Raw genomic sequence first — 14029 nt, 5'->3', positions numbered from 1 at the left:
CTATTAAACATAGCGAATCTGTAAAACCCCGTCTCACAACTTCTGTATGGAGGAATGCGAGGAACGACAAGCGAGGAATAAATGACAGATGTGTGGGCTTAGATTGAATGAACGCAGAATCTCTTGTACTCATGTTCAGACGTGCCTCACTCGTGACCTGCCTGATGGTTACACTTTTGGTCACTGTAGCCTCCGGAACGAGTTGTGGAAGTCTTGCTTCGTTTGGTCTTGTGCTCAAAGCCATGGTATTTCTGTTTGATACTTTAGCCATTATGTTTTGCTTTTTATTGTACAGCATGGGGTGCATGTCTAGGGCAAAGCTCGCGAAACTCTTGGGCTGTGATTTCTGTTAAAGTGTTGGTTAGTACAGTAAAAGCTCAATTATTCGATCCCCGTTAATTCGGATATCCGGATAATTCAAACTGCCAGTGCCGTTCTGGCCAGTGCCGATGCAAATCTATGACGTCAGATACCCTTTAGTTCGGATGCTACATACTGGTTAATTTGAACGGCTCCTGAAAGAAAGCCGCGTCTGGGAATGACCGGCACGCCAAGTGGTCATCAAATTAGCCCCACTCAAACCTGAATTGCATGCTGCATGGTCGCCCGTGCACTCTGACTTGCGCGCAGCGGCAGGAGTTACGGAAAACAGACGGCCCATTATCCGAGAATCATCTGACTGCATACCTAGTTCCAGTCTCGCTTTTCTGAGCTTCGTGCCAGCATGCGGCAACATACCGGCCGCACATCAGCCTGCTTACCGAGCACAGCTGTGCGCATTTTTGGACACTGATTGGCGCCGCTGCACATTTTCCTCGCTTCCATCTACTTGCTCTTCTATTCTTCCATTGCACCATGCCGTTTGCTGTTTGTACTGCGAAGCACGTCTAATCCAGTTGGAAGGAGGTGAAGCGTTCTCTTGTAAATAGGCTCCAGTGGACCGCGTCTGCGTCGCACAGGGGAGGATGCCGAGGGGGCCCTTACATTTTGGAGCAGTTCTGAGTCAACGCTCTCAACAATGTGTACGCAATGCTGCCCTTAAGGAAATGTGAAATATAGTCATTATCGTGCTGTTCTCATCTCAAGACTGCCAACCATTGTCCAATCTTTCACCAAATAAATTTGCCATAATGCAAGCCGTTATTGTCAGTTCTTTCGTGGTAATTTGATAAGTTGAATATCGGATAATTCTACCAATTTTTCCAGTCCCCCTGAAGTTGGAATTATTGAGCTTTTATTGTATCAATTAATCTTGCAATGGGTAGATAAATTGTGTAACATTCGCAATGCTGCCCTGAAGGAAATGTGAAATATAGTCATTATCGTGCTGTTCTCATCTCAAGACTGCCAATCATTGTCCAATCTTTCACCAAATAAATTTGCCATAATGCAAGCCGGTCTTGTCAGTTCTTTCGTGGTCATTCGATAAGTTGAACATCGGATAATTCTACCAATTTTTCCAGTGCCCCTGAAGTTCGAATTATCGAGCTTTTATTGTATCCGTTAATCTTGCAATGGGTAGATAAATTGTGTAACATTCTTTTTTTGCATCCGTAGCACATGAACCATGTTTTTAAAAACCCATGGTTAAAATTTTATGCTCAATAACACTGATGCCTGAAAACACGACGTAGCTTCCTGCCTTTCATGACCTGGGGGTGTTAGATTATCGTATTTACTCGAATGTAATGCGACCGCGAATGTAGCACTAGGGGTGACACTGCGTGCTGCCCAGCAGGAAAAAATAAAAGCAAGCGCGAATGTAACGCGAGTCTTAGGGACTCTAAACAAAGTACCGTATAAACACGTGTAAGAGTCGCACTTTTTTCCCAGATTTGAGAGCCAGTTTTTGGGGGGCGGCCCATACACGCGATTTACGAAAAAAAGCTTTTTTTTTTAAGTAAAAACGTTGTTTCCTGCCTGCCGCCGTTTTCTATAGCAAACTCCCAGCCATGTAGCTATTAAGGTGCTTGCCTTATAGTGCTAAAACTGCTAAAACTACAGCGCTTCCGTGCTACTACTAACACCCGTACCTTTGACAGCAACAAAACGCTAGAGCTGGTGATACTGATGCCGATATGGATAGTGGGAGCTGGCTGAACTCGCGGCGGAGGAAAAAGTTGACGATGATGATAATGAGCCGCGGCCTCTGGTGCCATCCGTGGGCGTCACATGGAAGCTCCTGTGCACATGCGTCGCCTCCGCGATGAAGCACGCCGTTGCTCACAGCCAGTGCTGATCACGGAGGCCACGGCACGTGCATTTCGAAATCTATTCCGGTCGAAGTCTTTTCATGTGGAAAGTTAGGGTGCAACCCTTACATGGATATTATTTTTTTTTTTCTAATATTTCCTTCTGGAAAACGGTGCGGCCCATACACGGGTGTGGCCCTTACATGTGTTTATATACGTTACCTTTAATAGACATCGTGGGCAACATGTTTCTTATCTTCCTCGCTTTTGGAAGCCGAGTTCTCAGAAATGGAGTCCTCCTTTTCGCAATCAAAGTCTCCCGGTAATTTCTGCCGCATCGATATTGTTCATCGCAGAGAGATTCCACTCCTCTTCATGAACATTTGGGCCCACCCACGAGATGCTCTGAACTTCTTATCTCCCGAGCAACGTCTCTAACTTTCCAATGGATCAGCTCGACACTGACCCCCATGAGACAGTTGCGCTGCTCGATAACAAAGTCCGCCACTTTTTTTCTCCAGCTGGACGTGATGGCTGTGGCGAGGCTCACGAAATCCTTTGCGGTCGGGCTCACATTTATAAAGCCCCTACCGCTGCAGCCACCATCCGCGGATGGCTGACTCGTTGAGGTCAAGTCTTCGAGCTGCCGCAGAATTCCCGACCTCTTCAGCTAACAGGATCGCTTTTCTCTTAAAATGAGCGTCGCACTGAGCATGACGCGTTGCTCTCGTATGCACTGAATCAATACATTGCGAGCGACACCACAAGAACACGATGCGACGATGCGTTGAGCGCGAGGTCGCAACGAACACAAAAAAGTGACAGAGAACAACGCTTTGACTTTAGATGGATGAGGATTTGGCTTCCGTGGTGCCCATGTTGCCAGCATAAGATCGCAAAACTGCGGAAACCGAAACCAAGCTGATTGCTTTGAAATGGCTGCACCGCGGCACTGCTATAGGCCAATCGAAGTGCGGTATTCGATTATAGCGCGAGGGTAGACTTTAAGGGGAAAAAACTCGCGTTACATTCGAGTAAATACGGTAGTGATAGCTGGATGAGTCAGTTGCACCAGATTTTTAGTATTTTAGGCAAAAGGTGGCAACTGAATTTCGCCTGCGCAGTACGTTTCGCTGGGAGTTAATAGATGATGATAACTGCCTGCGACACTTGGTACGACTGCGGACACGTTGGATTCGCGGTCGTACGTAATGGTGCCGCAGTGCTCCTAACTTTTCGTGTGGTGTGGTGGCGCGTAAAAGCCAGAATGGGGTGCACCGACACAAGCGGCACGTTTTCTTGGGATGGCGTGCCGCCCATCAGGCACCGGCGCTGATGGAATGCGCCCCATCCGCCAAGGTCCTGGTTGTGCTTCCATGGAGGCAAAACACAAAAAGACGCCCATGTGCTATGCCACATCATTGCAGGTTAAAGGTTCCCAGGTGGTTGAAATTATTCTCGAGACCTCCACTATGCACCTCTTTGTTCCTTTTTTCTTTCGCTCCCTCCTTTATCCCTTCCCTTAAGGTGGGGTTTGGGTGTCTACTGAGATATGTGAGGGAGTTACTGCATCATTTCCTTTCCTCAAAACCAACCAAAACCAATTTTGAAAGCTGTCCATTTGAGGGAGTGAGAGTTCAATGTTGGTGGACTGAGGGAAGCCAGAAACTTTGCAAGTCAGCTTCTCGGCAAACATGTCTTCCAACCAAAAGTTATTGCTCACAGACAGCAGCCAATAGCTGCAATCCAGTTGCCGGCCAGACCTGCTCGTCCACCTGAAAGTTAGAGTTGACCAACTTTCCTTTTTCAAAATGAAAAGCGAAAGATGCCCCTAAATTTTACTGTGAGGGAAGTAGTTGAAAGGACACAACAGAGTCATTGAAATTTCTGATATTTCACTGGAAGAGTCTGGAATTTTCACTGAATCTAGGGTGCAGTGGTGCCATATCCTCACCACCACTGGTCTCTAGCTTATCCGCAATAAATTTTTAAAAATGTAAGGGCCTCATACCATGTGCTCTTCCCTGTTGTGTTCACAGTAGAGATTCAAACGTACATGGACTCTCGTTAAACGGAACCTCAAGGGACCGGGAAAGTATGTTCCGTTTATCAGGAGTTTCGTTTAGAGAGAGAAGGTTCAGGATTTCGCAATCCGTTCCGCGCTGCTTGGTCCCGATGAGGCAGCTGTGCGTGCAGTTGGCAGCCTCCGCGGAAGCGGATCTCAAATGCAAAATCTATAGATAATAAAGAGAACGGTACACTATGGGCACAAACTTTATTGCACAAAAGCAGTAAGCAGTGTACTTTCTTTTTCAAAGCACTACTGAAATTTAAAAAAAGTGTCAATAGTCCACTTATTCCGTGGAAATCAGTGGGAAATGCAATTTATTGGCTTGTGAAAGAGGACTTTATGTTTGCTTGTTTTAGCTCTCGTAACCATTTTCTTTGGATGGCGCCACCCATACTAGACAGGCTGCTCACTTCTGCAGAATTTTGGAGAGCCATCTTGCTTGCCAGTCCCCGCTTGCTGTTGTGTCTGCAGCGGCAGCCTCCCCTGAAACGGCACGACACACTATGGCATTCCGATCTTTAAATGTCGTCAACCATCCTTCGCTGCACGAGAAACCTTCGATGCCGAGCTGTAGAACAAATTCTTCTGCTTGCGCGTGAATGAGTGGCCCGCTGATCGGAATGTTTTCACTGCGGGCTCTCCGCAGCCAAACCACCAGGAACTTCTCCAGATCTTTGTGGTTGGCCACCCGCAGTAATTTTCTTTGAGGGCCAAAGCGTGATGTCCCAAAACACTGCCGCAGCGCAGCCTATCCTTGTACTGAAGCATCCTCGTGAGGCTGCTCTTGGGGACAGCGTAGTTCGTCGCAAGCGCTGTTTTTGTGAAGCGACCACTCTCGAAGTCGTTGATTATCTCCACCTTCCTTTCTAACGTAAGGGCATTGTGAGGGTGATTCTCCACTGCCATCGGATGCTGACTTCGCGACGAAATGTCGCAGACGACACTCAACAGCGGATGTAAGGCTTAAGCCTAGCTGAACACAACTGCAAGCACACCGTGATGGAAAGCAAGCGATGTGGTTGCAGTGTGCGAGAAAACCGGAAACGTCCAAAGGTGATGCGTACCGCGATGGGGCTGCACATTCACGCCAAGTTGTGGTTTCGAGCCTATTTTTGGTTCCGTTTATACAATGGTCAGAAAATTTTTGTTCCGATTAACGAGATTTTTTTTACATTGCCTTAATACAAAACCAACCAACTGCGAGGCGTTTGTTCCATTTAAGCGTTGGTTCCGTTTAACCGACTTCCGTTTATCGGGATTCTACTGTAGTGCGACCGTAGCAGGTTGAGATGGAGGGAAACCACCATTGTTTGAAAACTCAAAAGCTGGCGACAACCACCTGTAGTTCTGGTCCACGCATATTGAGAGGCATCCCCCTCTCTTCTTTTCAAAAAGGAATACAATATAGGGTTACTGACGCTTCTCCCCTCATGCTAATCTCCTTTTGTTGGGGGAGCAGGAAGAGCAAATGTAGCGTGTAAACGTGGATTTTTGGCTGTAAAATATTTTCCTGTAAGTCAGCTTTCTGTTAATCATTTCAGTATTAATGGGGTGTGTGCGTGGTTTCAGAACACCTGAAATTTCTAGTCATTCTTAAAAAGAAGGTGTAAAATTGCATGCATTTTGAAATACCGTCATCATCAGCTGCAGGGCCATGGCCTCTCCCATGTCTCCCCAATTAACCCTGTCCTTTGCCAGCTGTGGCCACCGTATCCCCACAAACTTCTTAATCTCATCTGGCCACCTAACTTTCTGCCGCCCCTTGCTACGCTTGTCTTTTGTTTGTTCATAGAAGGTTGCGCCAAATCCTGTTCTGGCGAGGGAGTGCGTTGTCAGTTCAGGTCACCAAGATCAGGCAGCACCCCAGGCCTCGTTATGTAATTCGATCGATACATGGAGTCTTTTTTTTTTTCACAATTAATAATTGATTTCTCCACAATTTACAGTAAAATAAAATAAGAAATTAATAAATTAGAAGATCAATAAAGCAAATAAAAATTCAAAATACCGTATAAACGCGTGTATGGGCCGCACTTTTTTTTCCCAGATTCGGGGGGCAAATTTCGGGGCGCGGCCCGCCATACACGCAATTTTCGAAAAAAAATTTTTTTTTTTCAAGTGAAAGCAAACCAATCTGGAATGCGCGGCATTTATTTACCGTTCAGGCATCACTCACGGAGTCTTCAGACTCCGAGCTGGTGCTGTGTTCAGGTAAATGTTCAGCCCACAGAAAGTCGTCTTCGGTCCCGTCTAAACTGTTTGAAATTCCGGTCACTTTGAAACTCCGGGTTACAATGTCGGTCGACATGGAATTCCACGCTGACAAAATCTATCCAAGCACAGTCGCGAGCGGTGCCCTCTTAAGCCGCCCTGTCGGCGTCTCGTCGTGATTGCCATTGGCCATCCATTCCGAATACTGCCTTCGAAATTCAACCTTAAAAGGCCGATTGACGCTTACATCCAGGGGTTGCAGCGTGCCGGTGAGGCCGCCTGGTATCACGGCCATGTCTGTGCGGATACCGCGCAGGCGTTCCTTAACCCTACCCGTCAAGTGACCGCGGAAGCTGTCCAAGACGAGGAGCGATCGTCAGGCCAGCATGGCGCCTGGGCGCTTCTCCCAAACGCTTTTTACCCAGTCGGGCACAAGCTCATCGTCCATCCAGCCCTTTTCTTGGGCGCGAACTACAATTCCCTTGGGGAAAACGCCTTTAGGATGACATACTTCTGAAAGCGGAGCACCTTGTCGGTGTAGTCGGGGGGCAGCCGCTGGCACAGCGTGGTCCTTCGCCAAAATGATAGGCCCTTCCTCTTCAGAAATCTTCGTACCAGCCGGCACTAGCCTTGAAGCCCTCGTGCTTTTAGCACGCGCCAAGGCTTGTGCCCTCACGCGCAGCATGTCCGTTGTCAACGCGTAGCCGTTGTTCCGCACTTCCATTGAATAGCATAGCAGCTCTTCTTCTAGCTCAGGAAATTTGCATGGCTTGCCTCGGAAAGCACGCTTTTTGGAGCTGGTATTCTTCAACGCATCCCTTTGTCCGCACCACCATCGGACACACTTCTCGTCCACGTCAAATTTTTTTCCCGCGGCACGCTTGCCGTGTTCGAGAGCGAACTCCACTACTTTCAGTTTAAAGCCCGCCGTGTAGCTGTTGAGGTGCTTGCCCATCGTGCAACAGTGACAATGCTCGGAGGCAGTTCATGAAAAAGTGAAGAACGACAGCGCACGAGAGCAACAACTATGCCGAGCGACCACGCTAACACAACCACCAAAAAACGCATGCTTTGACAGCCAAAACAGAACAAAGTTAGACCTGGCGATACCGATGCCGATACGGATAGCGGAAGTACAGTAGCAGAAGCTCGCGGCAGAAGAAAAGATGATGATGATGACCCGCGGCCTCGGGCGCCGTCCATGGGCGGCACCTCGAAGCTCTTGTGCGCATGTATTTCGAAGGCTATTCTTGCGTGTTTCCTGGAAACTTTGGGTGCGGCCCTTACACGGATTTTTTTTTTCAAATATTTCCTTTGGGAATACGGAGTGCGGCCCTTACACGCGTTTATATGGTAACTAATAGAAATAAATAAAAATAGCAAAAATGCCTCTTTGTCTTGTGCCCTACAGAAAGAGATATACTAGAGTTCCTGCCGGGTGTTTAAATGGCACCAGTCTGCAGGTGCATGTTGTATCATTCATGCTTTCAATATATTATTCATTTGAAGGATTCACTGGGGCTGTGATATTTCGTCGCAAAATTCATGTCGTCGAAGGCTCTCCTGTAGTCAGAAAATATAAACGGAAAATGCTGGTCCTGTGTAAGGGTCGCATCCAGTCAAAAACCATTTTAAAAAAATGCGGCCCTTACATGAGTATGGTATTGCGACTGCTTGGCACTCTCCGCAAATCTTTTAAGACCTGTTTAAGGAGACCCTTGGTGCAGCTTTCAACACAAACTTATGTTTTGGCGGATTCAGATGAAAGTTTTTTTGCCGGTTAGCGATGCTACCAAAACTAGGTGCGCACAATTTTAGTTTCTGCAATTTTTTTTCTCTTCTACACCTTGTAGGAAGCATGCAGACTCTGTAAAGCGTGGCATAAAACTGTTTTGAAAGATCCCCTGGTGGTAAAAATTATTCGGGAGCCCTCCACTACAGCTTCTCATTCTTCCTTTCTTCTCTCAGGCCCTCCTTTATCCCTTCCCTTATGGTGAGGTTCAGGTGTCCCCTGAGATGTGAGACAGATACTGTGCCATTTCCTTTCCCCAGCAACCAATTTTCAATTTTCAACCATCACTGGATTTCTGCGAGATCTAGTTGTACAAATGGATACTTCGATTTTTAGAAAACTGAACTTTTCACCATTTTTCGCGATTTAAAATTTGCATGCCCCTTAATCTCTGCCATTTGCTGTTATCCACACAAGCCTGTCATGAAGATTCAATTGTCAGCAGCCATGGGTGAGGAAATGGGGCAGTTTTGCAACCACATCATGGGTTGAGTCTCTTTCTGTGCAGGTGCTGCGCAAGCTGCAGGGTCTGCGTCTCGAAGCCCAGAATGCCATCTGACAACGTCCCTCGAGTGACATCTCAGAGGCAACTTCTCGCTCCGAGGACACCTGTGCTCGGCAGCCCCTGTACTCTCCTAGTGGCCAGGACGAGGCAATTGCCGAGCACTCTCCTGTTGCTGCTCTCAACGCTGCTACTCTAAAGCAGTTGCAAGGACACGTGTGCCACGAATTGGTGACTGGCGTTGACAGTGCTGCAGCTGAGAGTGCTACACCGAAGCTCGCCAAAGCAGGTGTTGACCAAGAACTACCGGGGAATGCATTAACCATGCCGGCAGGTGCAGGAAAGCCCACTGCTGAGGCCTGTCTCAAGAAAAGGGATCAGCAGCCAGAAGCAGTGAACAGAGAGGCAGACGTTGGCCACCCTGAAACTGTGGCGGCAGCAGCTTCGTGGGAGATGTGGGACAGCAGTGCGTTGAATGCTGCTGCTGTTCAGAAGCAGTCATCGGGCAGCAGCCAGGGAGAGCACCGCACACGCATCTCTGTGGCGGCGGGTGCCTTTGCACTCTTGGTGACGGCCTACCTTCAGACCCAGACCCCTCCATAGGAGACTCCCACACTGCCTTCCACCCCCTGCTGTTGTGGGCCCCTTAGCAACTGTTTAGGCTGGGGCAGCAACGTCCGATTTTTTACATCATAGTTGTGTTTTTTTTCTTATCTTATCCTATGACTCCTGCATGCATCTCTGCAGAAGCAGAGTTGTTTTTATTGCTGTCTTATCACTTTGTGCGGGGGGAGATACTCAACTTGGATGGAGAGGAGTTTGTACCTGCAGGTCCTTTTGCTGAGGTTTGCCTACTATACGGTGTACTTTTGCTCCTGCTGAACATATGCTATGAGCAGGTAAAATGTGTCTTGCTCAGACTGAGGTGATATTATCCAGCTTGGAATAGCCTAGCAAGCTATCTCTTGTCCAAAGTGCCACTGCACTTCACATGGCTGAATGGTCTTTTCTCTTTTTTAAGATAACATAACCTGGTCACCTGATGAGGCAGACAAGGAGTGTGCATATCTTCTTCTATACCAGCCACAATCACTTGAATCACTAGCTGTTAGATTTGCTTGATATGGATCTGCGTATCTACACGTATAATATAACTGCCAACAACTTCTTTTTCTCATACAGTTGTGAGGGCTGGTCCTGCTTGGAACATTGCTGGAGGATTCTCTTTTCTAATTTTTTTATCGTAACTGTTGTGAATTTGGAGGCTTGTGCAGTTTGGCACAATATTTGCGTGCACTGTTTTGAGAACTACACGAGCCATGAAGATGAGTTGGTAGATGTTCATTATTATTGAAGTATACATAATTGCAGCGCAGGTGAATAGGACTTGTTTGAAATGGCTCACGTGCTCACTTTTCTTTTTAATGCTTTATTGAAACCAGCCAGGCCCTTCAACATCCTCATCCTTATAATTTTTGTGTGTGTGTGTGTGTAATTGCTCATGTGTACATGATTGAAGCAGGTTGCCGCAGTGTACATACCTGCTTTTGTGACTCTTGGCTCACATTTACGTCCGCTTCTGTGGTGTCTCAAAAATGTGGCCTTTCCCTGCTTGTGTACTTTTTGTATACAAAGTTGGTTCACGGGATTGAATGGCAGATGCAATCAGGATCGCTGCTTTGTTTCCAGCAAGTCACCAAGGTACACTTTGCGTGAGCTCTTTGTTACTCCATATCAGGTGCTTCATTCTGTGCTGTGCCAAAATGAACAGGAGTCTCGTTTGATGCTGTGTGCACAGCTTGGTAATGCTTTTTACCTCTGCTTAATGCCATGGAGCCAAGTGGTAAAAAAAAAAACGAAAAGTCTCCCCAGGTGGTTGAAATTATACCGGAGACCTCCACTACAGCACGTCTTCTTCCTTTCTTCTTTCACTCCCTCCTTTATCCCTTCCCTTACGGTGCTATATGAGACAGATACTGCGCCATTTCCTTTCCCCAAAAAACCAATTATTAAAAGTCTACTTCACTTCTTAGGGGCTGGCTATGACATCTTCTGGATCATTTTTACAGTCTTACGCAGCTCTCTAGAAACTGCTTTCTCCACATTACAGATGGCAGTAGGTTTTTTGCAAGATATAGATTTTGGATTTGCCCTGCATTTTATGCCTATTACTGATAGGATTGTAGCTCCTCAATAATTTAGGAGTGGAAATGAAAATTCCTAAATGGAACAAAAAAATGTGGCCACTATAACTGATGTGAAATGTGTTTTCTTTAAGCAGCATAATTGTACTATCGCAATCAAAATATTAAGAGAGACGTGTATGTAGAAATAAATTTATTTTAGCTCTACCTACCGACCCAGTCGGGTGGTATTGTTATAAGCGGGTAAAGCATTCACCTCCCCTCATCCTCATAACTTGCATATTTCAGGCGGGTGGATTTTGTGACTACACTGAAATGTTTTTCCGCATTTTGATTGCGATAGTACTTGTGCTTGCATACTTTGCCAGCAATGTGGTCAGGCTATCAATTCCACAAATGCTAACTGCATTGGAAACACTTCAATGCATGTCAAAAGATCACTGAGGTTAATTAATTTAATGGACATGGTCTGGTGCACAGTACTGTTACCAAGTCATTAGTGCACCTTCTGAAACTATTACTTTTTCGTTCACATGTTATCAAATAGTGTTGTGTGCACGTGCACTATGTTGTTACAGACTCTCGCATTCTTTTCCATTTCACTCTTGCCAGTTAATTTTACCGCTTGGTGCCTATTTCTGGCCAGGATTTGGTTGCGATTTGCTTGTGGCTAAATGTTTCTTCTTCTGGTAACTTGCATTGTCTGACCTCATGTGCTTCTCTTGGTTTTTTCTGTTGCCGGTAATCATGCCCAATTTCATGTCTGTGTCAGTGGCAGTGAAAATGGCCGACAACTCGGGGCAAAAGTTGGCTTGCAACAATCAACAAAAGCGACGTCAAGTGTAAAGGTACGGACACACTGGCGGGAAAACGCGCACGGCACGCCGCCGGTGTCAAGCCACTTGCTGCGAAACCTGTTTTGGCGGCGGGTTGATCTTCCGCGCAGCGAATGGGTCAAGGAGCCATTTATGGCGTCGTGGCGCGGAGCAGGGCAACCAATGAGGGCCGCCCGGCTTAGTCACGGGAGCATCTGTGTCTCCACCTCTTGGCTCCTACTAAAGTTACTCGCCAGCGGCGATGGCGGAACCGCGCGCTCTTCCGCAGATTCACAAACTTCGACTGCTTTGGAATAAATGGAGCTTTGCACGGCGGCGCTTTCCCACGTACTCCTCGCTGCCAGTATGGCCGTCGCTTTCGTGGTGGGGCTTGTGTCGCGAGCGGCGTGCCACGCATTTTTTCGTCGGTGTGTTCGTACTTTTAAACATCTATATCAGCTATAAATTGCTCAACCTTTTCTTTATGAGCATATGTGTTTAGGTTACATCCTCCTTTTGGCTTCACTGAGCAAAGACCTCCTTAAGCTGGGGGGAAAGAAGCGGCATTTAGCTGGCTGTCACAGTACTTTAAGTTTTCAACATGCTCTGTTCAGGCTGGATATGTAATGTGCGAGGTGGAGTGAGCGTCATCCTGTAAAAATAATTTTTGTTTTAATGCACCCTTTTTACTTCACTCTTCAAATTCTAAGGCATGTCTCTCATGAGATGGATGTATGGGTTGCTGTGCATTCCTTGATTGAACTAGGAAAGTGAACTTGGGGCTGAAAAGATCAGTAGATCCTTGGCGTAACTGTCAGTCGAAGGGAGGTTAAGAGATAAAAATTAAGCACTGGTTTCATAGTGCAGTCATATCGACACCTTGCTGGCTCTTCTGCTAGTCTTCCTTGCTCTGCACGCTTCTTAGCACATATGTTGAGATGCTGAGAACAAGAAATCGTGCCTGCTAAATTAATTACTCGTTTCTATGAACAGTAGGCCAAAGTTTTTACAACTGGTGGGTGCATTTCTGCATGCATGTCAAGGTGTTGTTTGCTTTCCTCCAGTAACTACATTCATTGCACGTGTGATGTAACACTCGTGATGTAAAACACTCTCCAAGGTTAGGATATGTATTGAACATAGGTAGATTCACTCCAATGTCATTTGCTTGCCTATTTCACTTGACCAAAGCTGCAGTTTCTCTAAGGTTGCATGAGCCTGTACGAATGCTTTGCAGGTTTCTGTATTGAAGAAACAATTTGTTGGCTTCAGTTTACACAGTTAATAGCACAGCGACACTGTGCTGTAGTTTATTTATTTTGCAGTGATTCGGCAAGCATGCCTGCTTGCGGCCAATGTTTGTGGCCTATGCCCTCCTGCCACATCTTGGTGTAGTTGTGTTTTTTTAATAATGAGCAAAAAAAAAAATGTGCTGTGAACAGTGCTGGCCACAGTGTTTGCGAGGCAGAAATCTTATGCCATAAATATTCCCCGAGTGTGTGATGTGTTCTGCGATAATTAGTGTTATTGTGTAATCCCTGCCACGGAAGAAATGTCTTTTTTATTGCCTGAATTTTTAGTGAATGAATGTTGCAGCAAGTTCGTGCTGTCAAAATTTTTTACTATTAGCCTAGATGAACGTAGGTTGTCTGTCGACTAGGAAGGCGCACTTTTCGTGTGCCTCTTGCGAGGTTGTGCGACTGCGTGTGCATTAGTTGTAGGAAACATGCTTGTTGTGGTTTGAAAGTGTGCACAGCCAACCCCAAAAAAAAAAATCTTTCAATTTTATTTTCTAAGGATGTTTTTGTCACTAAACTATGACAATCACTGGAGTTGTATTCCTGTGCTGTCTTTAGCTGTCCTTTGTCTTCTTACGATTTCCAGGTTTGAGAGAACTGCAAAATGAATTTTTCTCTATAAACAGATTTCGTGGAAGCACTTATGTCGTCCAACTTTGCCATTCTGATGAGTAGTGCCTTTGAGGAGTGCAGGACGTATTGTTTTTTTTTCTCAGCGCTTGAGTTTATTTTCTTGAATTTGCTTTTCTGCTCAAAGAACTGGTCTCTTGGCCATAAATGACGTCGAGTACAGGCCCTGCACGCAGTTGTGAACTCGTGATTTTCTCTTGAAATGAGACATTAAAGGCTCTTTACTTCCTGCCAGGGTGCAGGCTTATACATATTTGCAGAGTGCTTTTGTGGTGGCATTGCATACTACTAAGGGTAGGTGATTGTATATCTAACTTGAGAGTGGTTTCTTTGTCCAAGTACTAAAGGGCAGGGTGGCAGCAGTTCGAGTAAAA

The 14029-nt window shown here is 46.3% G+C and overlaps 1 protein-coding gene across 2 annotated transcripts in view; it reads left to right on the top strand.

Moving 5' to 3' along the window:
- The window catches only part of LOC144120719 (tyrosine-protein kinase CSK-like), a 30208-nt gene extending 16304 nt beyond the window's left edge, over positions 1 to 13904 (top strand). The window contains exons 13-14 of one of the 2 annotated variants that reach the window (XR_013312480.1): positions 8775 to 10630; positions 10785 to 13904. Coding sequence is in view for 1 of the 2 variants with exons in the window: in XM_077653375.1 (XP_077509501.1) it covers positions 8775 to 8825 (51 nt within the window). In the remaining variant the exon portion in view is untranslated. Of the gene's footprint in view, positions 1 to 8774 lie in introns of both variants that reach the window. The other variant, XM_077653375.1, reaches the window with a different exon arrangement.
- Positions 13905 to 14029: the final 125 nt, after the last annotated feature.

Source organism: Amblyomma americanum, chromosome 2 (assembly GCF_052857255.1).
Source record: "Amblyomma americanum isolate KBUSLIRL-KWMA chromosome 2, ASM5285725v1, whole genome shotgun sequence".
Lineage (NCBI taxonomy): Eukaryota > Metazoa > Arthropoda > Arachnida > Ixodida > Ixodidae > Amblyomma > Amblyomma americanum.
This window is presented reverse-complemented; position numbering and strand designations above follow the sequence as displayed.